This window comes from Notamacropus eugenii, chromosome 4 (assembly GCF_028372415.1).
Source record: "Notamacropus eugenii isolate mMacEug1 chromosome 4, mMacEug1.pri_v2, whole genome shotgun sequence".
In the NCBI taxonomy this organism is placed as follows: domain Eukaryota; kingdom Metazoa; phylum Chordata; class Mammalia; order Diprotodontia; family Macropodidae; genus Notamacropus; species Notamacropus eugenii.
Window position 1 is genome coordinate 190,227,961 of NC_092875.1, and position 26,050 is coordinate 190,254,010.

General features: G+C 36.7%; 1 protein-coding gene across 3 annotated transcripts in view; it reads left to right on the forward strand.

Moving 5' to 3' along the window:
• The first annotated feature begins 482 nt into the window (after positions 1-482).
• The window catches only part of FAM8A1 (family with sequence similarity 8 member A1), a 47,569-nt gene continuing 22,001 nt past the window's right edge, over positions 483-26,050 (forward strand). Inside the window, exons 1-5 of one of the 3 annotated variants that reach the window (XM_072603927.1) lie at positions 483-1,296; positions 7,433-7,553; positions 11,483-11,606; positions 12,711-12,850; positions 17,010-17,183. In XM_072603927.1, coding sequence (XP_072460028.1) covers positions 567-1,296; positions 7,433-7,553; positions 11,483-11,606; positions 12,711-12,850; positions 17,010-17,067 — 1,173 coding nt within the window. In that variant the 5' untranslated portion in view covers positions 483-566 and the 3' untranslated portion in view covers positions 17,068-17,183. Of the gene's footprint in view, positions 1,297-7,432; positions 7,554-11,482; positions 11,607-12,710; positions 12,851-15,914; positions 17,184-26,050 lie in introns of those variants that run through there. The other 2 variants (XM_072603925.1, XM_072603926.1) reach the window with 2 other exon arrangements.

Consider the following 26,050-nt stretch of genomic DNA (forward strand, 5'->3'; position numbering starts at 1 on the left):
TTTTTTGAAGTCTTCCCCCTTAGATCTGTCAGCACCTTGAAAGCGAGGGCTGCTCCTGTGTGTGGGGGTGGGGGTGGAGGTGTGAGGGGGTGTGAGCGGGTGGCGGGGTGGGGGTGTGTGGCTGGGGGGGGGGGGGGGCACATTTCCAACCCCCTACTTCCTTCAGACAAGGTTTTTAAACCTGCCGCCCTCTCCTTTCGCTCTAAGTCCCAATCCCGGGGGTTCTTTTTCCACCCAGACATCCCTAACGAAAACAGGGCTGAACGGCGGGGAAAGAGGCCCCGGGCATTCTGCAGTGCTGGGCGTAAACGGCAGCCGGGCCCTGGGGGCTCCTGAGCTTGCAGGGGCCAAGCTGGGCCCCAAAGGCCGACTTGGGGATTCGTGGATGAGGACCGCAGCAACGCCCCAACGCCGCAGCTCTGCAAAGCCTGCAGCTGGAGAGGGGGCGGTGACGTTTGGGAGAGGCGGGGTTTCCGCTTCCGGTTACGGATTGTTGACGACGGCGACTGCGGCGGCGCCGGGCTGGGGCAGTGACAGATCCAGCTGCGGCTGGGGCAGTGGCGACCATGGCGGAGGGCCCGGAAAAAGCCCAGGGCCGCCTACCCCGGCAGCGCGGCAAGCGGGAGAACCGAGGCGGGGGCCGCGACTCCGAAGCCTCCACCTCGAGCTCGTCGGCCGTCATCCCTCCCCGGGACGAGCAGCCGGGCCAGTCTCGGGCCCCGGCGAGGCCCGAGGCGAAGAACGTCGCCGCAGCCTCCGCCTCCGAGGCGGGCCCGGAGCGCGAGCCCGGGCCTACCGACAGCGAAGCGGACCCCGGCGGCGGCGAGGCGCCCGCGGAGAAGCCGACGGCGCGCGAGTACTCCCGGCAGGTGCACGAGTGGCTGTGGCAGTCGTACTGCGGCTACCTGACCTGGCAGAGCGGCCTCCTGGCTTTCCCCGCCTACGGCAGCCCCCCGCTGCAGCCGCCGCCGCCCCCGCCTCCGCCGTCCTGCGCCCCGGGAAGCGGCAGCCCCCCCAACGGCCCCGCGGCCGGGCCCCCGCTTGCCCCGCTCGGCTACTACAACCCCTTCTACTGTCTGGCCACCCCCCCAGCGGCCGACCCCGCGACCACTGCGGCGGCCACTGCGGCGCCGACCGCGACCCCCGCCGCCCCCGCTGCGGCTGCCGCCGCCGCCGCCGCCCCCTCCCCGGGGCCCCGAGCCCCTAGCTGGCAGGGATCGGCCAGACTGGCTCCGGTGACCAGGGCTGGTGGCGTCACCGCGGCCCGGCAGCAGAACGAGAACGGGCGTCCCGCAGGTAAAGGGCGGCGGGGGGTGTGTCTGTCTGGGTCTGAGTCTAGGTCTGTGTGGCTAGGGGGTAGGGCTCGCTTGGAAGCAGTGGTGCCTGCCTTTTTTAATTCAAATATTTGCTTATGTATTCTTTTTTTTTCTTTTTTTAGCGCAGAAACACTTGCACCTTTCGGACCTCGATTTTTTCCTTAAGGTGGACATATAGGCTGCAATTTCCAAAGGGCACGACTAGGTTTCTGGTCTTCTTCACGCATGTGCACCACAGTTCTCTTTCTCCTTTGCTCCATTAAACTCCACATTAGGGAAGCTCCCTTTGCCACCTGACCTTTTCTGCAAACCCTCCTGAGAGGGAAATGTTTTGTATTATATTCCGGACCAGAGGTAATATGGTAAAGTAGATAAGAGTTTGGGGAGATAGAGTCAGAAGACCGAGGTTCATACCTGATTGCTCAAGGTGGTAGGGTGACCATGGGCATATATATCTGTGAGATTGTTAACTGGTGAGTGATTTAACTGTATACTGCGACCCAAAAGATTATGTGCTTGTTTCTTGTAATTATTAGGCTTATTTAACTGTTTTTGTTTTTAGAGGAGAGGATTCCTTTTCCGTGGGAGGTGTGTCAGGAAATAAGTGTAGTGTGAAAAGGAATGGCATTAATAAACCATTTAAAAACTAAAATGGCATATGAATGTAATGACAAGGTACTGCTCTGCAGAAATAAGAATATAAATAACAGTAGGACCTGCCATTTCATTAGTAAGCCCCCAGAAAAACTACCAGTGCAGGCTGGTACCTTCTCTACAACTTAAGTCTTTCAGAATTCTTAGAGTATGGGAAGCTAAATGAATTGTCCAGCCAGAGTGCTCCAGAGATAGGACTTGAACCCAGAACTTCCTGGCTCTGAGGCTAACTGTCTATATGACACATGGCCTCTCTAATAAAAAAATCAAAAATATGAAGAATTTACAGAAACATGGAAAAATACAGGTTGGCATGAAGCAGAGCAAAAAAACCCAACCCCACAACCAGGAGAATAGCGTACATGATAATTGCAATAAATGATATACACAAAAATGACACCGAAAGGTAGCGGAAGGCATATTTAATGCAGTGACAATCCTGGTCCTTGAGGACAGAAAAAAGAAGTCCGTCCCTCCTTTCTGTAGAGAAGTACAAGTCTTCAGTTAAGAATGTTGTATCACACTGTAAGAAGCAGTGATTTTGCTGGTCAGAGTTCTCAGAATTTTAGGACTTGGAAAGGAACCTCAGTGACTCTCTAGAGTCTAGACCAGTCCATACACTATAGGAATCTTAACTGTAGCATACCCAACAAGCAACTGTCCACCTTGTGCTTGAAGAGAACCTTGAAGGAGGAGGAGCCTATCTCTGGAGGCAGCCTATTCTACTTTTGAACAATTGTAATCATTGGGATGTGCTTCCTGACATCCCTTCCCTCTTTCCCCACGTTGCTGCTTGTTCTGTCTTCTGGAGCCAAGCAGAGCAAATATAAACCTTCCTTACCAGGACAGTTTCTTGAGTTTTCTCTTCTTCAGGCTAAACATGCCCAGTTCCTTCAACACAGACTTACATGACCTGGGTCCTTCACCCTTGTAGTTGCCCTCCTCTAAACATTTTCTAACTTCTTTTTTTAAACTGTGACACTTAGAGCTGAACACAGTACTTCAAATGATGTCTAACAAGGGCAGAATATAGTGGGACTGCCACCTCATTCCTAAAAGCTATGTTGTTCTTAGTGCAGCTCAATATCAATAGCTTTGTTGGCTACCACATTATCATACTGATTCATATCAAGCTTGATGCCCACTAAAAACCCCAGATCTTTTTCAAAACAGGAGTCTAACTGACTCTTGTACTTGGGGAAATGATTTTTTTTTTTGTTTTGGTGCCCAAGTAAGAGACTTTATATTTTATCCCGATTGAATTTCATCTTTGACTCATCTGTAGTCTTGTCAAGATCTTTTGATATTCTAATTCTGTCATCTTATCATGTTTACTATCATGTTCAACTCTGTGTGTTACCTATATATCTGATGAGCATGTCATCTGTGCTCTTATATTGGTTATAAAAATGTGAAATAGTATATAGCCAAGCAAAGATCCCTGGGGTACTCAGCCTCCATGATTCTTTCTTGCATCCTCAGACTTCCCACCACTACACCTCCCCACTCTGAACTGAGCATCTTGCCTCATGTTTGATTGAAGAAAGTGAAGCCATTCAGTGAGAGCTCCCTTTTTTTCTCTCCTCTTCCTCATCTCCCATCACCCAAATTCTTTCTGTCATTCTCTCATCCTTCACTTCTCTCACATAATGAGGTGATCCTGCTCCTTTTAAAGCAAACCCCTCTACATACATAAGTGATCCATCCCATTTTTTTTTACTCTAGCAGAATTATCCCCACTCTCTCTTATCTTCAATTTCTTCTTGTCTGTTGGCTGATTCTCTACTGCCTACAAACATGCTCACATCTACCCCATTCTTAAAAAACTTTAAGGTGTTCCATCCAGCCTCACTTGCTGTCTTTCCATATCTTTCCTCCTCTTTGCAGCTAAACTCTTTGAGAAGGCCATCTACAGAAGGTGCCTGCATTTTCCTTTCCTCTCACTCTTTTTAAATCTCTATAGTCTGCCTTCCAATACCTTCATTCAACTGAAACTATTGTCTCCAAAATTACTAATGGTTTCTCCATTGTAAATCTAAAGACTTTTTCCTCTATCTTCATCCTTCTTGACCACTCTACTGTCTTTGACATTCACCCTCTTCTCCTTGATATTCTCTGTTTTTCTGTGTTTTGGGGACATTACCCTTTCCTGGTTCTCTTACCTGTCTGACTGCTCATTCTTGTTGTCCTTTGCTGGATTTTCAACCAGTTAGTGTCCACTAACCGTGGGTGTTCCACAGGGCTTTCTGTCCTGGGCCCTCTTCTATTCTCCCTCTCTACTATTCACTTGGTGATCTCATAATCTCTAATCAGATCTCATTTTTGGATTCATTGATCATCTATATGCTGATGATCCTCAAATCTATTCATAACTATTCTGCTGGCATCCAGACTCCCATTTCTTACTGCCTGTTAGACATCTCAAATTGGATGTCCTCAGGATATCTTAAATTCACCATGTCCAAGACTGAACTCATTATCTTTCCCTTTAAACTCTCCCCTCTGAAACTTCTTTATTACTGGCCAGGGTAACACCATTCTTCCATTCCCCCCAGGCTCACAACCTATCGTCTTTGACTCTTCACTCTTTCACTTCTCCTTACCTTATGCAATCTATTTGCAAGATCTGTCATGTTACCTTCCACAGTCTGTCACATATTTGTCTTCTCTCCTCTGACACTGCTACCAGCCTAGTGCAGTCCCTCATCACTGGATGTCTGGACTATTATAGTAGCCTGCTGATTGGTCAGCCTGCCCCAGATCTCTCCCTACTCCAGTCTGTATTCCACTCAGCTGACAGTGATCTTTCTAAAACACATGTTTGACCATGTCCCTTTACTTCCAGGATCAAATATAAAATACTGTTTGGCATTCTGAGCTTTTTATAACCTAATCTTCACCCCACCTTTTTAGTGTTCTTATACCTTTCACCTCATTACTTATTCTGCTCTTCAGTGACCCTGGCCTCCTTGTTATTCCCTTGAACAATATAATCTGCCACCTGACACCAGACATTTTCACTCCATGCATGAAATATTCTCCTTCATTTCTACTTTCTGGCTTTCCTGCCTTCCTTGAAATCCCAGCTAAAATCTTACCTTCTACAAAGAGTCTTTCCCAATCCCCATTAATTGTAATATTAATTACTCTTTATTATTTTCAGTTTATCTGGTATATGGCTTGTTTATACATAATTGGTTGCATATTGTTTACCCATTAGACTTGTGAGCTCCTTGAGAGCAGGAACTATTTTTTTGCCTTTCTTGACTCTCCTTTGCTTAACATATTGCCTAGCACATAATAAACAATAAATAAATGTTTATTGACCAAAAGACTTCAGTGGAGATATATGGACAACAAACCAGTTAAGAATCTCTGATTTTGTTGTCTAATCTTTATCTTTCCATCTTCTCCATACAAACAATGTGAGATCATTATCAAAAGCTTTGCCAAAATCTAAGCAAACTATATCCACAGCATTTCCCTCATCTACTAGTTGAGTAAGCCTATCAAAAAAAGGAAATAAAGCCATTCTGGTACTTTGTAATCATCAGTTCTACCTTTGTAGGCATTCAGCAACCATATTTTTAATGATCTTGTCTTGAATTTTTCCAGGAATCAAGGTTAAGCTCATTGGCCTATAGTTGATAGGTTCTGTTTTCATCCCTTTTTTGAAAATTAAGACAGAATTTGCTGTTCTTCAATCTTGTAGTACCTCTCCCATTTTCCTTGATTTTTTAAATGTCCAGACAGTGACTTGGCAGTCATATTTGCCAGTTTTATCAGAGTATAGTTCATCTGGGCCAGGTGACTTGAATTCATCAGGGACAACTAGGGGCTGTTTCCTTTATCAGCTACATGTCTCACATTTTTGTTGTATTGTTTCCAGTTCAACATCAGTGCTTACCTGTTCTTTGTTAAAATGGAGGGTATATTGGGAAATTACGGTGTAAAGAAACAACAGCAAAACCTTTTTTAAAAAATGATATATTGAAAGTAGAAAAAATGAGTTAGTCATAAGCTTCTCAGTTGAAGGCAAGAGGCCCTGTTTTATATTTCTATCGGTTTGTCCTGATAGAAAGTTGAATAGTTTTTTTGTTTTGTTTGGGGAGGGGGACCATGGTACCTACAATAGGGAAGAAAAAGGAATTAGATCTGTGATCTCATTGATATATACCAATGCACACATCTGCTCTGTATCTTATAGTTCTAAAGAGTTGCTGGAGCACTGAGTTGATGGTTACACCGCTGAAATAGTTATACAATCAGTGGGTGTCAGAGGTAGGACTTGAACCCAGGTCTTCTTGACTTTTTTTTTTTGATGACAAACTGCTACTTATATGTGGAAGAACAATCAGTTGTGCTCTGGTTTTTATCTTGGTCAATATTCAGCAAAATAACAAGTTAATCTTGTATACAAAAAATTTACAACCTGGTTGTCAATAAGATTAGCAAATCTAAATAACTGATATAAATCTTGTGAGGTAAATGTTGGACACAGGAATTTGAGATCCTGAATATTTATATATATGCTTCTCTTTGGTTTTACTATAAGGTACATAGTTTTGTGGAATCATGGTTTTAAGTCTGGACTGTTCCTTTGAGGTTATCTAATCAATCCACTCCTGAAGCTTGAATTCCCTCTTACAACATCCCCAATAATTTGTAATCGTCTAACTTATATTTTAAAACCTCCATGATGAGTTATTATGAGTAATTCACCTAAGTCCTGAGGTAGACTATTTAACAATTCTCATTGTTAAAAAAAGTTTTTCTTATATTGGGTTGAAAATTGTCTCTTCATTCTTTGTTTTGTAATTTAATTAATTGAACTGACACTAATCCTGTAGATGTGTTCTGATCAGGTCAGATCAGATCAGATCAGGTTATTTTCTCCCTCCTCCTTTATTTGTATTCATGTGGACTAAGATTGACATCAGCTTTTTTGGCTGACACATCTCACTATTGATTCATATTGAACTTATTGTCCACCAAACCTGCAAGTCTTTTTCTGTTGTCTAGCAGTATCTCTCCCACCCTTTATTTGTGCAGTTGATTTTTCGTCTCTGTGTGTCATAAGATTATGATTTCTGTCAAGCATAAACTCACTTGAATTCTGCCCCTCATTCAGTTTGTTGTTTTTGTTGAAATAAAATATTGTGATTACACTGTTAGGAGATATAAGACAATAATTACATGGATTTAAGTATTTTATATGGAGTTTAAATTCATAAGATTATATAAACATGGTACAATAGTGCATAACAAGTACTAAGTGTTAATATTTGGTGTTAATCTTATTAATATTATAAGTTACTAATAGTAATTTTCAAGTAATCATTTTTCTTCTTCATTACTTTTGTTATTCCTAACCTAGTTAATATGCTAAGTCATGCTAAAGTAAATTAGACATTTACTCTCATAATCAATTTTTCTAACTTGTTTTTTTTTTCTTTTTTTAGGTAGAGAATATGCAATTCCATCCTTGGCACACAGGTTTATGGCGGAGATGGTGGATTTCTTTATTCTGTTTTTTATAAAGGCAACTATGGTCTTAACTATTATGCATGTCAGTGGAATAAAGTAAGTTAAATAGTAAAAAGGCTTAACTTCATTTTTCAAGAAATTTTGTTCAGCTGAAAGTGTGTGAATATATATAAACAAATCTCTCAGGAGACAGGATTGTCAGTGGTGTACTCTGTGTTTGTTTTTGGTGCACTCTTTCAAGTTCATGTCTTTCTTAGTTTTAAGTAATATCTATAGAAAAGAACAAAAGTTAGCAGTAACAGTAGGAGTGTGGCCTGTGTTTAGAATAGGTAGAGGGAACAGGGAACCTCAAGCTCAGGGATCTATTTCTGTTTCTGAAATTGTTTTTACTCTTTAGGAAACAATCTAGCTCTTGCAGCTCTAGAAGCTACTATGGGCCATTCACAGTGGGGCTTCTGAAGGGTAAAGGGTAAAGAATGTTTAAGCCAGAACAGTGATTTAATCAGCTGCTCCTCAGAGGCCCTTCCTTTTAGGAGGAAAAATAAGATTATAAAAATGATATTTTAGTTAAGTACTCAATAATTCATTGCCTTTTTTCTATTTTTTTATGAGCTGAATTCAAGTTCTGTCACCATCTTAGTCATCCATATGGCTAACCATACTTTATTAAATGCAACCATACTTTATTAAATGGACCATGTATTTGGATACCTCAAAAGTCAGAAAGTACAGCAAGAGTCCAATTGATGTTAAAAGAAGCAAATAGGGGCTAGCTGTTTTCTAAGGCTGTTATAAATATACCTAAATCACCTGTTTTTAATGGTACAACAAATTATATAAATTTATTGTATTATTTTAATTGCTTAATATATTCTATCCCTTTCCCTTCATCCTTTTAATAAAAAAGAGCAGCTCATCAAAACTAATTAACACATCAGCTGAGTCTTGACAGTTTGTGAAATGTTCTGTAGTTGTCTTCCACCTCTCCATTGAAAGGAGGTACATTTTTTCATCTCTTCGTAAGGTGCAAGTTTAGTCATCATGATTATATTTAATTTTTATCAGTTAGCTGAACTAATTAAAGTACTTTTTTCTTCCCATGTACATTGTTGTAGTCATTGTATGTATTGTACTCCTGGTTCTGCTTACTTCCTTCTGCATCTGTTCATATAAGTTTTCCTGTGCTTCTTTGAATTCTTCATATTTATCATTTCTTAGTAAAGTAATATTTCCTTACATTCATTTCCAGTTTATTTAGCCATTCCTCAATTAATGGGAACATTTGTTTCTAGTTCTTTGCTATCACAAAGTATTGCTCTATTTTGGTATATATGAGACCTTTCTATCTTTCACCTCTTTGAGGTATAATACAAACTTATTTTAATTCAGTTTCTAAAGTTCCTTTTAGAGTTATCATGCCCTTTTAAAAAAAAAAAGTTTCTTTTTTGAATAGAATTTTGGTGATGTGAACTGACAGTATATATTTACCATAGCTATATATAATTTAATTTATTTACTGTAATGTAATATATTTAAGAATTGTGTATATACCTGGGTAACAATCATTCCTTTTAGTAAAATGTAGCTGTATTTTAAAATAAGTAGTTACTTTTTCTGTTGCTGTTTTTGAAAGAACATTGTGTCAAAGGAAAAACAAAATTAGAAGCTTACAGACCAAACAGTCTTTGAAATATTTGTACTCTCCAGAAAGAGGGGTTCAATCTACAGTGACTTGTGTGTACATTTCTGTGGGCTAAGAGGAGAGGTACTCTAAGAGATTCTTGGTAGCATTTGACTTTTTAGTTCTCAGAATATAAATTTATACCAGTGATTAACATGTGTTATGTATTCATGTTTTGGCACAGCAGAACTTTTCCTGTCCATAATAATTTAAACTCAAATGTCCAACTTGATAATTTTTTTTTAACAATAATTAGTAGGAGAAAAGTATCCTGAATTTGACTACCCAGTGCTCATGTCATACATAGTGACAAGATAATAGCAGCAGTGGGAAAGGAGAAACTCGCTGTCTAGCCATCTTTTTTTCTTTTTCTCTGAAGTAGATATGTTTTTTAAAAAACAATCCATAACTTAATAAACACTTCTATGAAAACTTATTTTCAATTTGACTGTATTTAAAATATTTCCTACTTGACCTTTATCATCCTTCAAAATTCTGAGCTTCTATGAAAACGTACTTAATATTTGAAGGATCTGAGATAGAATGAAACATAGGGTCACTTAATTCTTCTGTGCTACCTGATCTCTCTCTCTTTCCTCTTACCATAAAGTTTATTTGAACATAGCTTCTGGCAAGGTGAGGAATCTCACAAAGCCATTGCTCTTGAATCCACTGAGTCTATCAGACCGCCTCCTGAATCACATTGATACTATTAGAAGGCTACTGTGATCTTCCAAATGGGAAACATGGCATTTTGCCAGAGATCTACAATCAGTCCATAAGGGGGTGTGTAAATAACTAATTGCTGAGTGGGAAGACTGCTTATGTTGAGGAATATGCTGCAGCCAGCTTACAGTTATTCAATTTCAGCATGAGCATTTTTATCTTGGAACTCCACAACATTTCACTTCAGGACTTGATTTGTTTTATTGATTATCTAAACTTAAGAAAACAATGAAGAAAATAGGAATAATGCAAATTCTACTTAAAATTGTGCCATATGTCCATTTTTCTTTTCAGAGAGCTGATTCTTAAACATTTACCAGCATATTGGTGCTCTCATCCCACCCTTGCTGTAAGGTAGTCAAGAGAGCTTGTCTCTAACACAGCCACACTTACATTTATACCCCAAACACTTCCCCCACCTTTCCACTCTCTCTATTGCACAAACTTCCCATCTCCTTCCCATCCTTCTGAGTCAGGTATTGGCCCCTAAACTTAACTACTGTCCACTGCAACCGTGCAGCAGTAATTGAGAAAATTCTACTTCATCTCCTACTACCTAGATTGCCTCATGGTTGGGAAATAGAACCTCTTGAGTAAATTGTGATCCTGATCACCGATAACATTAAATCTATTCCCTGTAACCCCACTCATCTTCTCTATTATTGTTGAGGTCACAACCATCCTTCCATTCACCCAGGTTTTCACAGCTGTCATCTTTGACTTTTTACTTTCCTTCATTCTGAATTCATATGTCCATTCAGTTGCTGAATATTGTTTGTGCTGCTTCTATGTCTCACAGCTCTCATTTCTCCACTTATATACATCACTCTTGTTCAGGCTCTCATCAGTTCTTACCTGGACTATTTCAACATCCTCCTAATTGGTCTCCCTATTTCAAATTTTTTGCTTCTCTATTCCATTCCGCACATAGCTGCTAAGGCAATTTTCCTAAAGCATAGGTCTAAATATATGTGCCATTTCCCTACCTAGTAAATTCCATTGGCCTCCTAGTGATTCTAGGATCAAATGTTGTTTCATATTTATTGAATCCTTTTAAAAATTAAGTTTTGTTTAATACTCCTCCCTTGCACATGTATTATGCTTCAGCATAACTACTATCTCACTCTTCTTCCTTGTAGTCTCTGTCATCTTTATCTCTTATGTAACATAATGAAGTATTCCAAAGTATTCCACTGAAAATCTTTATTTCATTTTCTGTCCTTATCCAAATACTTAAGTTTTGGCTAGATTTTCTTGAGACTAGCACAAACTAAATTATGTGAGTAGGTGAACTGTAGGTAGAGATTCAGATGAGACAGAAAGATAAGGGATGCCAGTGGTTAGGATGACATATGTAGACTACAAGTGCAGTTGCCAATCTATGAGTAACCTAATGAAAATTTCTTTGGGAAAAAAAAAGATAACTGAAGAAATTCTTGAGTAATATGAAATCTGGCATATGAAAATGAATTGGAAATACTTGCTCCAGAGAGTTATTCATTTTTAGAGTTTCCTTTAAATAATGGTGTGCTTTAATGGAAAATGGTAATGTCATTTATTCAGCTGGTTTTTGTAATTCATTCTTTATAACCTAAGTGCTGCCTCTTATTCTCTATAGGGATATATCTAAGTTTGCTATGCATTACATAATAGAAGAAATAGATGAAGATACATCAATGGAAGACCTGCAGAAAATGATGATTGTGGCTCTTATATATCGGTTATTAGTTTGTGTCTATGAGGTAAGATTCTGGTATTTCAAGAAATTTTTTAGAACATTATTTAATGTTTTGGTGATAGAAATTAATACAAGGCAAAATTGGACATTTCAGCCTTTGACAGTCACAGAGTATTAGACTAGGTAGAGCTAGCTTTGAGATAATATAGCTCAATACCCTCATTTTATAAGAAACAGAGAACTAGAGAAATAAACTGATTTTTCCCAAATTCACAGTAGTAAGAGTTAATTAAGGACTAGACCCCACATTTTTCCTAAGTCAGTGCATTTTCCACTACACCTTGTGCCCAGAATCTCAGGCAGCTTGTAGCTTATAAGAACTTTAGAGACACATAAATACTTAGTATTATATGCAGTCTCTTTATAGACAGAAATTTTATCCTTTTTTTTAATCCTTCCGTTCATTCTTGGTCAAAATTTGATCAAGAGTAAATTAGGATTTGCTGATTGAAAGCAAATAAGGTATAGTAGAAAGAATTCTACCGGACTTGGAGTAGAACAACTGGGTTTGAATCACAGCTTCTATAATTACTAGTCATTTGGCTGTGTACGAGTTACTGTACTGATAAGCATCAGATTTTTTTCATCTATAAAATAGTGATAATGATGATTACCTACTTCACAGAGTTTATTTTATAGCACTATGTAAATGTAGGAAATTTTGTGGTAATTACTGAGTCCCTACCTGTGTCCAGTTATCTGTGTTAGTAGTTATATGGAGGATGTATAAATATAAGATATATTGCCCTGCACTCAGGGAGCTTAGTTTGAAACCAGTTTAGGAACAGAACTAGACAGAATGTATCAGGTCACTAAGAGAAGTTGCAAAATAGCCGTCTCTGGAATGGACAATTAAAGTGACATTTAAGCATATTAGATCTAGTCCTTGCTTAAATGTGTAATGATGGATTTCGCACAATAAACTTTAGCTATAATGTTACATTCCTTCCACTTTAAAGTTTTTGGCTAGTATTGAGCAAACAGTAGAATAATTGGGGGAAACTTTATTAATCAACAAAATTGAGAAGGGAAAATGTTTTTCTTATTTTTACCTCTTAAATAATACTTTATTTTCCCCCCAATTACATATTTTTTTTTATCTCTCCAGATAATTTGTATATGGGGAGCAGGTGGAGCTACTCCAGGAAAATTTTTGCTAGGACTTCGTGTTGTGACATGTGATACATCAGTACTCATTGCACCAAGCCGTGTTTTAGTGATTCCTTCCTCAAATGTTAATATAACAACGTAAGTTCTAAGGTTTTTATTTTTAAGCTTACTTTATGCTGGTAAAACTAATTGTGAACTTTTAAGAATAATTATTCAAAGCAAAAATAACTAACCTGAAAAACAGATTAAGGAGGTAAATTTTAAGTATCTTTGGACTACCTGAAAGCCATGACAAAAAAAAACCAGCCTAGATCTCTTAAGAAATCATAAAAGAAAACTTCCTATGTCCGTTAGAATCAAAGAACAAAATAGAAATAGAAAGCAACCACTAGTCACCTCTTCAAAGTAAGGTAACTCCCCATTAAAACTCCCAGGAACATTATAACCAAAATCTAGAGCTTCCAGGTCAAAGAAGAAATACCCAGGCAGCCAGAAAGAAAAAATTCAAGTGCCAGGGAGCCACAGTTAGTCTCACACGTGATTTAACCACCACCACTATAATAAGGCATAGAGATTGGAGTACAGTATTCCAGAGTGTAAAGGATATAAGCTTATAGCTAAGAATAACTTACTCAAGAAAACTTGGAAAAGGAAAATGGGTCTTTAGTGAAATAGAGGACTTCCATATATTCGTAATGAAAAGGCCAGAGCTTTTTAGAAACTTTGAAGTTCTGTAAACATAGGAGTCAAGAGAAACATAAAAAGGTAAACAAATGAACAATCTCAGGGGACTAAAGAATAAACTATTTACGTTCTAATATTACAAAATGAAAAATGTGTGCCCTCTATTATAACTATGGGTCATCGGGGGAATCTGATTAGATGGATGACCTGGGAGTAGTTCTGTTATGTCTTGATGCTCTTAGAAGAAGAATAGAAAGGGACGGTAAGAGGAACTTACTAGGTGGAGGGGACGAGAGGTGAGAAAAGTTAGGGAAAATTGCCTCATAACTGAGGTGGTCAAGTAGAAATCTATGAAAGGGGAAGGGGGCGGTGTTTGGGGCATGACTGACTTGAATCTTACTCTCATCTGCACTGGTCAGAGGAAGGAAGAACACATAACACACAGAGTTAGATGCAGAAGTACATTTTTCTCAGGCAGACAATATGTTTATATGTTCATCCTTCGTTGTCAAAGAAGACCATACCATCAGAGAAATGATGACATGACTTGCACTTGACTTTGTTTTGAGTGAGGGAGGGCTGTGCAGGTCACCAGCCTCACTTCTCCGCCAGAGCCATCTGAATCCAGTGATCAGGATGGTTGGAGATGACCCAGGATGAGGTATTTGGGGTTAAGTGACTTGCCCAAGTTCACAGCTAGTGAGTGTCAAGTGTCTGGGGCATCAGGCAGAAAATAGGAAAAGAGAGAATGGAGAATTAGAGGGTGGGTATATTAAGGGATTTGTCCTAAGCAAAACAAATTCTGAGAATGTGTATAGTAGTGGCAAAGTATTGGGAACTGAGGGAATGCCTTATTTGGTGAATGGCTGAACAAGTTATGGTATGTGAATATGATGGAATGTGATTGTACTATAAGAGATGATGAAGTGAATGGTTCCAGAGAAACCTGGGAAGAACAATATGAACTGATGCAAAGTGAAGTCAACGGAACCAGAAAAATAATTTATACAATAACAACAGTATGGCAGAGATAATTAACTTAGAGAGACATAGGAACTCTGATCAGCATAATGAGCAGCCATGATTACAGAGGACTGATGATGAAACATACTGCCCACCTCCTGATAGAGAGGTAAATGGCTCACAGCATAGCTGGAGACATTTTTTTAAACATGGCCAATACAGAAATTTGTTTTGATTGACTATACATCTTTGTAACCGGAGTTTTAAAATTTTTTCATTCTCGATTAGGGGGATGAGAGTTGGTGGGAAAGAAAGCAGATTTTTTGCAGATTAAAAAACATACACACACACACATATACCCATATACACATATATTAAGAGTTTCAAGATCATACCACAAAAGAAATGGGAAATTAAACCTAGAGAATGTAAGAAAGGAGATTATTTTCAGTCTTTTAAGGGTTGCCATAGAAGCAGCATTACACTTATTGTGCTTGACTCTAGAGGGCAGAAATAGGAGTGGGTGAAAGTTGCAGAAAGACAGCATTTAGCTTGATATAATGAAAAACTTAAAACTAGAGCTATCCAGAAGTGGAATGAACTTAAAAAAAACAGCAGTGTGCTCTGTTTCTATTAAAAGTCTTTATACAAAGATCTCATGCTTAGTGGCAGTACTGTGTATTCTTCCCAGGATGACAGGGATGATGTCCCTCACTCAAAGTCACTTTATATTTTGGGCAAACCGCTCCTCTCAGCCTCTGATTCTATAGTAGCATGGGTTTTCTAGTACCTTTGTTTCTCTGAAGCTCAGTATCCCTGTTTGTAGATCTTGTCCTAGTCATTCAAGCTAAGGACTATAATCCCTGTATTAGTACAAATAAAAAGGAAATGGGATATTGGTCCTTGTTGCAGTTTGACATTCCACAAGCTTCTTTAAATTGCCAAATAGGAACATGTTTTAAAAAATGGAAAGGTAGAAATCTAATATTTGCAGGATTATTTTCCAGGCTGAACTATTACTGAAGAGATTTGCATCTGTTTTTGTATCTCTGCTTATTTAATTGCCCAATTTCAAAAAGAAAGGAAAGCTAGGAGATAACTAAACCCCTTAAGCTTCATATATGATAAAAACTGGGAGTATAATAGAACTACTTAGTTTAAAGAGAATGTGATGCCAGAAGTAAACTTTAATGAATGATTGTAGAAAAAGCAATCAGTGGAATATTTATTCTTTTTCAAAGTGTTCTTTTTGTCTTACTGGAAAGCCCTTTAAAATATCATCAGTTCTGTATCCAGCATGTCCCAATCCTTTACTTCTTTTTTCCTCTGTTAACATGGGGTCACAGTCTTTGAAAGCAGCTAAAGGATTATGGAGTTTGATCACAATTCCTACTATTCAAAAATGACTTTGAATATTAGAAGCAAATTTTATTTTGTAGGTGAATATGGACTATACTTGTGATTTTGATTAATGTTAAATATTTTGGACTTAGGAAAATGATTTTATGTTAAAAATGAGTATTACCTGATTTTTTTTTGTCCTTTAAATATTTAGGTCCATTATTCGAGCCTTGATCAAGAATTTTTCTATTGCTTCTTTTTTTCCTGCTTTCATCACACTGCTGTTTTTTCAGCATAATCGAACAGCGTACGACATTGTAGCAGGAACCATTGTGGTAAAAAGAAATGGGGTTAGATGATGCCAAGAAAAAGCCGCGAATTCCATACTTGCTGTAATAATGACAAGACTAAAATTATGTTTTGAGGTCAACAGTATCCTTGGGTTAGATTAACTGGTGATTCAGAAATTAAAGTCACTCCCTTGTGATGCAGGTGACTATCCTGAAAGTATTGACTTTATTTGAATGCCAAAGAACTTTACTAAAAAAAGAAACACTACTTATTCAATGAAAAAGTGTTGATTTTTTTCAGTTGAAAAGAAGGCATGTAATGTCACAATCAACTATGGATATATACTTTCTTACATTCTAAGGCATGATGATTTGCTGGGAGTAATTGCAGCCTTGAGTCTCCAAATGAAATTTCTATAGGCTTTTGTGTTTAACACAAAAGGATGGAGAATGTCCAGTTGTGTTTTGTAAACACCTATATAATCCACCTTCTAGGTAATGCCTCTTAGGAAGATTGCAACCTTTATTTTCTCCTAGGGGATGAAAGTAATTATTACCCTACCATCCTATTAACTGGATACCTGAGATATGAATTGGACAACAGAGGCTAAGGTTATTAGTTATCTCTTACTACTTAAAGCTTTTTAATATATACTGCATTTTACTTAAAGAATGGTGCAACTCTTCCACTATTCTAAATGTTTAATCCAAATGTGTATTTTGTGACAAGTCTTGCATGATGATGGTCACAAGTATTAAGTCTATTACTGTGTTATCAATGTTTTTTTTAAAGGAAGGTTAGTGATTCCTTTTTATAAATGAATCAAAAGTAAAATTTCCACCGTAAATTGAACTTTATATTGATGTGCAAATGTTTCAGTGCTCTAAAGGGAACACTGTGAACTATAAATACATAGAGAGAAATAATCACTTCTTTTTGATGGTAAAAATGATTATTTCCATCAAGTTGTTGCATATAAACAGTATAATATGAAACAATATTCTAATTGTGTTTGCAGCATGAAGAAAGTATTAGTGTATCTCAGTGTTCTGAAGTTGGATGTAACATCTCTCTAAATAGGATTTTCACTCGATAATCAGTCCTCACTTTGTATCCTTTATAGTTACATAGTTGTACTGTTGGAGTGAACTGCATCAATCTGTTGAATAAAGAACCTCAGTATTTCGTGATATATTTATATGTCATTATACTGTGAAACATTTATTTTTCCCAAGATGAAATAATTGTTTGAAAATAACTTGCAAAGGAAGTGTTGTCTTCAAATATTGATCAGAGTTTGAAAGTATTCTTTAGTTGCACTGGAATTCCTTAATCCTACCTATTTATTACCAGTGGGCCAAAAAGAATTCCATGGTTTCATTTGCTCAGTTTACTATCGACTATGCTGCTGGTTGCAGGGAATACAGTATTTAAGGAGTTAGGAAGAATGGTAATTCTATGTGTTGCCATTTTATTCATTCCACTACTTAAAAAAAAAAAAAGCTGTGTTTTTCTTTCTTTTTTGCCCAAGTTAGCACTGTTGGGATATTTCTGAGCCAAATAAACAGGTTTTTCCAGTTTTAATTGATTTTTTTTAAACCATATTATAGCCAGCATCTCCATTTATTTGAAAGGAAGGGGCAGTGTGCTATAATGGAAAGAGCACTGGATTTGGAATCGAGAGATCTGAATTCAAATCCCAGTTATAATACTATCCCTCTGATTGTAGACAAGTCCCTTTACCACTCTGGGCCCCAATTTCCTCATCTGTAAAATTACTTTTAAGTCTTGGTTCAGTGGTTTCAAACTCAAATAGAACAGGCTACATATTGACTCAGAAAACCACAAATTAATGTTACCTATGTTATATTGTGATACTATTTATTTTGTTAAACATTTCCCAGTTACATTTTTAATCTGGTTCCCCCTATTTGTGACAGGTGAGTTTGACAGCTCTGGACTAAATGATCTAAATTCATTGCAGGTCTGAAACTATGATCCTCGAATATTTTCTTACATAAACTTTTGTCAGACAGTACAGAAATTGTGTAGTGAAACAAAATAGCCTTTGATATTCTTAGCTTTTAGCAATAACATATGTAGACTTCCTGTTAATACTGTCATACCAATTTTTAAAATTATTTTTTCTCACGATTTACTATGGAAATTATGTGGAATAATGTTTTTACAATTAGTGTTTACAGAACTTGAACAATGAGCCCTTTTTTGGTGTAACTTTATTTTAAGATTTTACAAGCCACATTTGTTTTTCAAAACTATTTGGTGTTAAATTCAGCTTCACTAAAAACTGTTGGAAGTAACTGTATGCTGGATTTGGGATTTGGTCATTATCTAAATTACTATGACATCACAGAAAAATAAATTAACCAGTAATTAAATTAGCTTTTTAAACCTTACAGAATTCTATAAATTTGAATTGTTATTCTATGGGACAAGGTAGGAAATACTGCAAAAATACAGCTAATGTATATAATGATAATTCCTACTACTGTTTGTTGTACTAAATTTCATCATTGTCACTTTGTGGTTGTAACTTGAACATTATCACTCTTTCAGACTCCTAAGGAAGTACTTTAAAGTGCTCAAGTGGTACTATAACTATAGGAATATCTTTTTTCTCTTCAAAACTCTACACTCTTCCTTATTAATAGGAATTTTAGTTGCCTTCCTCCCTTTTTTTGGTCATGAAATTACAACGCCCTAAAGTTAAGTTCAAGCTTAAGATAGAAAAAGATATTAGAAAACTTCACCGCCTTCACATTCATGTATTTTATGATGTTTATATATTTTAAATTTAAAATGTAAGCATATCAGAAAAGGAAATTAAAGGGGGAGAAATTTGTGATATTATTTCAGTGAGAGTTCTCTAAGTATAGCCACTGTATCTGAGAATGTAGAATTAACTTTACATCTTTATTACTGGAGTCTAGTATCACTATTTTATAAATTCTAAAAATATTCATCTCTAAAATTGTAATGAATAGCCCTGTGTGCTTCAGAAGAGGAAGCTTGAAATGCTTGTAAAGTTAATGATCATACAGATTCTTGCTGCATCATTCTGTTAAATAAAGCCTCTTTGATCAGATTGCTCAGTTATAAAGTGGAGTTAATTACTGTCTGATAAATAATGCCCAATTTTCTAGCATCTCAAAGTCTATTTTAAGCACTTAACCTGCCAGTACTATGAAAGGACTTCTAGCATAAATTTTCATGACAAGTCTTTCACAATTGAAATTTACCAATCAAGCATTTAAGCACCTACAATATATGTAAGTACCACAGACCCTGAGGATAAAAGACAAAAATTAAGTGCCCTCATGGGCTTAAATTCTATTGAGGGAGACCATTTGTATATGTCTAGTTGAATATTATTAAACTAATGCACTGTCTAAACATTTTCTTATTCTGATTTATCTTAAGAATACACATTTTATCTTCTGAACTACATTACATTTATAAATGAGGAAGTTTATTATGAAATGAATATACATCTTTTTTGCTAGGCCAACTTGTACAGATAATACAAATAATTGTCTGTTTCTGAGGTTTTGTTATACCATATAATTTCAGTGACACCAATAGGTGTTTTACTATTATTAACTCAGTACAGCTATATGAAACTATCGTGGCATATAATTACTTTTTTCAGGTAAAGTTTTCTTCATTACCCTTCAGTTCCTTGCTGATTTGAGTTAGTTTTCTTTGGGTAGGGAGAGACAGAAATTTAAACTGTTTGTTTGCTATTGTTGATTTGGCTGAGGAGGAATTTGAATCTGTTGAGTAAAATTAGGTTCGAGGATTGTCCAACTTTCTAAATATATCCTTTTCATTTGTGATATACCCTGTCCCTTTTAAAGATAGTTTATATTCTATTATCTATCTTGGGTAATGTTAATGTTAGTTTGTTTTCAAACACACAATTCTCAAATGCTTTCAGTGTAATAGTATTCATGAAATTGAACCATCATAGAAAATTGTAAAAAGTGTTATGCAAATTTCCACATCAAAAAAATACATAGTTCAAGTTCTGTTACAACACAATCATTACAAATATATCTTTAACAGAGATATTCCCAACTCAGTCAAGTATATTCTTCAAGAAATATTTGCTCAAATAAGCATCTGTTACTACAGCATAAAAATACAGAAAGGTCATAGGAGTTCATTGTCATAGAAAATGACCTGCCTTCATCATTGTTTTGTAACAAATCATAATATTCAGTTTGTAAGCTGCCAATTTGTATAGTATCCTGTCTTAATAAAATCTTTACTACAGTCTTCATTGTGTTTATGCTTTGTCTCTGATTGGATATGTTTTGGTTTTGAGTTTTGGTTTCAAAAAATGGTGTGTACCCCTACTAGAGGGAGTATTTACTTTCATCTTACAAAATCTGAGTCCAAAGAGACTTTAGACATTCTGTAGTTCAGTCCATACCTGAAACCCACCCACCCACCCCCCGCCCCCAACAATCTCATCTCTAAAGGAAGTCCCTCTACCTCTTTTTGTGGGTATTTCTTCTATAGAGTCCCTATAGAATCTTCTATAGATTCTCTGTAGAGTCTGAAGACCTCCACTAAAGGATAACTTGCCACCAACCAGAACTGCTCCTTTCCACTTTAGGATAGTTGTTTTTAGTCCACAAGTATTTAGTGTTAACAGTGTGCCGTGCAGAGGCATAAATGCTGTAAACACAATACAAAGTCTTACTCAGTAGATTACATTGTAATGTGTGATGATAGCACAGAAAAGGAGGGTGGAAGTAGGAAGATTACCCCCACCCCCACCCCCCACACTCCCCCCCAGGTATGAGGAGGGGTCAGTTCAGTCTGATGGCAAATGAAAAGGCTCCCTAAATGAAGGTTTTGGGAGGAGCCATCCAATGAGAGGAGCCAGAGAGAAGTAGGAAAGATACTTCCAAGATACACCACACACCAGGTAAAGTTGATCTAGGATGAGGTTCCCGGGGTTAGGAAGCATTTCCTTACATTGTACCTAAATTGTCTTGCATCACCTTTCAATCGTTAGTCCTAGTTCTGCCCTCTGGAGTGATGGAGAGTATAATATTTCTAATGTGTGATTGCCCTTTATGTAATTTACCCATACTTATTCTCCAGGATGAACATTTTCAGTTATTTTATCTGATCCTTGTGTAGAATGTTTTTTAGTCTCACCATCCAGGTTACTTCCTCTGGCTATCATCTGTTTCATCATACTTCAACAGGATTATTACTTCTTTGACTCATACTTAAAAGTTCACAAAAACCCCAGATCTTTTACACAGGGATGTCTCAGAATGCATGCCCCATTCTATATTGTGCAGTTAGTTTTTTTTAATCCAAATCCAGTTGTATATATTCCCCTATCTCTATTAAATTTGATCAATCATGCTAGCACGTTGAGATCTTTTTAGATCCTATTTGTCATCCAATGTGCTACCTATTCCTTCCGATCTTGTGTCTTTGGTATAAATTAGTAAACATGTCATGCATCTCTAAAGCACTGATGTGTTGCACAGCTACTAAGGTCAAAACTAGATTTGAACTCAGGGCTCTCTGACTCCAGGTCCAGTGCTGTATTATCTACTATGCTACTTAGCTGCCTCTGGAACACCACTAGGAAGTTTCTTGCTTGACATCTTTCCTTTAATCTCTTGCTTTAGGTTTTTATCCAACCAGAAATCACCTGTTATCTGTATCTCCTTATCTACCAGGATATAATGAGAAACTTTGTTGCATGCCTTGTTGAAATGCAGATACATCTTGTTGCCTATATCTTATCCCTGTGATAAAAGGCTAGTTCTAGTTGAAGCTGTACTAGGTATTAATAATTACCACTTTCCCTGTTCAGATGCTTGAAAGTCACCCCTTTAACAACATATTCTAGTTTTCTGCTTTAAAGTGTCTATCTCTTCTGTTTTCTGAATGTTAGAACATTTGTTCATCTCCAGTCCTACAATACCTCTCCCATTCTCTGTGATTCTTTATATAATATTAATTTTGACCCAATAATCACATCTGCAATTTCAGTTTCCTGGGATGTAATTTATCTAAATTTAAATTAATGAAAAATAGGTCAGTATTAGGCTTAAAGTTAAACCATTATTAGAACATATACAATAAACAGATGTCATTCTTATCTCCTCTCTCATCCCTCATATCTAATCTGTTGCCAAAGGGTTCATCTTTTCAACATCTCTTGAAAACGGCCCCTTCTCTTTTCTGATATTACCACCACCCTGGTGCAGCTCTCTGGACTATTGAAATTGGTCTGCCTACTACAAATCTATACACTCCATTTAGCTGTCAAAGCGATTTTCCTAAAGCACAGGTTAGACCTTGTCATCTCAACATTCAAAAATCTCCAGTGGTTCACCATCACGTCCAGGATCAAATACAGAATATAATGCTTGGACCTTGGTCTCTTTTTTTTTTTCTGCTTGTCTGCATTCTAGTGGGAGAGAGAGCTCTCGCCAGACAAGGCTGACATGTGAGCTGTGGAAACAAGGCTCTGTTCTTTTCCTGTTTACTCTTTCCCATTTTAGGTGAAAGAAATTTAAAAGATGACTATCATCATCTAAGCTTCAAAGGGTCAGGAGAGCAAGCCTCTAGAGTCTGGGAGGTAAAGCTCATGTCAAGATTTGTGAATAGCCAGACAATGAAAAGTAAAGATTCATGGGATCTGTTCAACCTAGTCCAGCAGTAGTAATGATACAGATTTGGTTCTCCATCATTCACATTGTATTTGATAGTGAACTTTCTAGGGCAAATAATGTGGAGAAAATGGGTTGTCTGAGCCCATTAAGAGACTCTGGCCTTTCTTTTCCAGAGTGAGACCAGCTATATCTCCCCCTAAAATGTCTTAGATTTAGGGACACCTCTGAAAGGTCAGAATGTATTTCTCAAATGGCATCTGATCTAATGTGTTTCTATCACTATTAGCCACTAGTGATTAGCACCTCAGTCCCATGTAACTAATTAATATCAATTAAGTTTTTATAATGAGATATTTACTGTGAAGATATATCAAGGAAAGAATGCAAACATTCTCCTTAACACTTGTGGACATATTCTCCTTGATATTATTACCAGAGTGAGCTCAGACTCAGAACATCAAAATGATACTTTAAGTTTTTTTTTTTTTTTAATTTACTCATACCTCTAGTGATCTGCTCTAGGCAACTTGGTGACGCTTGCCTAGCTCTGGACTTTGGTTCACCCCCATAACCTCTCAATCTAGCATCTTCTTTAGATCGTTGTTGAAACAGATGGGGGTAGGGGGAAGTTGAGCTATTACTGCTTCTTCCTATTCCACCGTCTTGACTCAGTCTATTCTTGATTTGGTTTCCATGGTTCAATACATGATTGTAGAATCATGGTCATTACTTAGCAGAGGCAAAAAAGAAAAAAAAATTAAAACTTTACATTTTGAAAGGGTGTGCCTCAGTGTTGTTTTAATTTGCATTTCTCTAATCAATAGTGATTTACAACATTTCTTAATATGACTATAGATAGCTTTAATTTCTTCATCTAAAAACTACCTGTTCATATACTTTGACAATTATCAATTGGGGAATGACATGTTATAAATCTGACTCAGTTCTCTCTATATGTTAGAAATGAGGTCTTTATCATAAACAACAGCAGTAAAACTTGTTTCCCAGCTTTCTGCTTCCTTTCTACTCTTAGTAACATTGGTTTTGTGTCTTTTTAATTTAATGTAATAAAAATTATCCATTTTGCATTTCATAATTCTCTCTAGCTCTTGTTTGGTCATAAATTCTTCCCTTTTCCATAGATTTGAGAGAGAAACTATTTCTTACTCTCCCAATTTGCTTATGGTATCACCCTTTATGTCTAAATCATGTACCCACTTTGAACTTATCTTGGTATGTGGTGTAAGTGGTCTATGCTTAGTTTCTGCCAAACTATTTTCCAGTTTTCCCAACAGTTTTTGTCAAATAGTGAGTTCTTATCACAGAAGCTGGAGTCTTTGTACTTATCAAACAAATTACCATAGTAATTTGATACTGGGTCTTGTGTACTTAACCTATTCCACTGATCCATTACTCTATTTCTTTGCCAATACCAAATAGTTTTTATGATTGCCACTTTATAATATAGTTTTAGATCTGGTATGCCTAGGTCACCTTCCTTTGCATTTTTTCATTAATTCCCTTAATATTCTTGACCTTTTGTTCTTCTAGATGAATTTCGTTATTATTTTTTCTATCTCTATAAAATAATTTTTAGTAGTATGATACTGAATAAGTAAATTAATTTAGGTAGGATTGTCATTTTCATTATATTAGCTTGGCCTACTCATGAGGAAATGATATTTTTCCAGTTGTTTAGATCTGACCTTATTTGTGTGAAAAATATTTTGCAATTGTGTTCATATAGTTCCTGAGTTTGTCTTGGCAAGTAGACTCCCAAGTATTTTATATTATCTGCAGTTATTTTAAATGGAATTTCTCTTTCTATCTCTTGCTGCTAGGGCATTGTTGATATATAGAGAAATTATGGTGATTTATGTGGGTTTATGTTACATCCTGTGACTTTGCTGAAGTTGTTAATTGTTTCAAGTAGTTTTTAGTTGATTCTCGAGGATTGTCCAAGTATACCATCATATCATCTACAAAGAATTTCAGTTTTGTTTCTTCATTGCCTGTTCTAATTCCTTCAATTTCTTTCTCTTCTCTTATTATTGAGCTAAAATTTCTAGGGCAATATTCAGTAATAGTGGTGATAATGTGCATCCTTGGGAAGGCTTCTAGTTTATCCCCAATTACAGATGATGCTTGCTGATGGTTTTAGATAGATATTACATATCATTTTAAGGAAAGCTCCCTTTATTCCTATCCTCTCTAGTATTCTTTTAATAAGAATGAGTGTTGAGTTTTGTCAAAGGCTTTTTCTGCATCTATTGAGATAGTAATATGATTTCTGTTGGTTTTGTCAATGATGTGGTCAATTATGCTGATAGCTATTCTAATATTGAACCAGCCTTGAATTCCTGGTATATGTCTCACCAGGTCATAGTATATTATCCTGGTGATAAATTGCTGTAATATTCTTGCTAGTATTTTATTTAAAACTTTTGCATTAATATTCATTGGGGAAATTGATCTATAGTTTTCTTTTCTCTGTTTTTGCTTTTCTTGGTTTAAGTATCAGCACTATATTTGTTTTGTAAAAGGAATTTGGTAGGACTCCTTCTTTGTATATTTTCCCAAATAGTTCGTATAGTATTGGAATTAATTGTTCTTTAAATGTTTGGTAGAACTTGCTTGTAAATCCATCTGGCCTTGGAGATTTTTTTCTTAGGGAATTCATTGATAACTTGTTCAATTTCTTTTTCTGAAATGGGGTATTTTATTTCCTCTTCTGTTAATCTGAGCATTTATGTTTTTGTAAATATTCACCCATTTCATTTAGATATAGGTATACAATTGGGCAAAATAGCTCTGAATTATTGTTTTAATTTCCAATTGATTGGTGGTGAATTCACTCTTTTCATTTCTGATACTTATTTGGTTTTCTTTTTTAAAAAAATCAAATTAATCAAAGATTTTCTATTTTATTGACATTTTCATAAAACTAGCTTTATTATTTCAGTAGATTTCTTACTTTCAATTTTATTAATCTTTCCTTTGATTTTTCAGGATTCCTAACTTGCTGTTTAATTAGGGATTTTTAATTGTTCTTTTCCTAGCTTTGTTAGTTGCATGCCTAATACGCTGGTCTATTCTGTCTCTGTTTTGTTAATGTAAGCATTTTGAGATATAAAATTTCCCCCAAATATTGCTTTGACTGCATCTCATAAATTTTGGCATGTTGTTTCATTATTGTTATTTTCTTTGATGAAATTATTGTTGCTTTGATGTTTTTCGATCCACTTATTCATTAGAATTAAATTACTAGTTTTCAATTAATTTTTAATCTATCTTCCCATGGCCATTTATTAAATGTAATTTTATTGCATTATGATCTGGAAATGGTGCATTTAATATTTCTGCCTTTCTACATTTGATTGTGAGT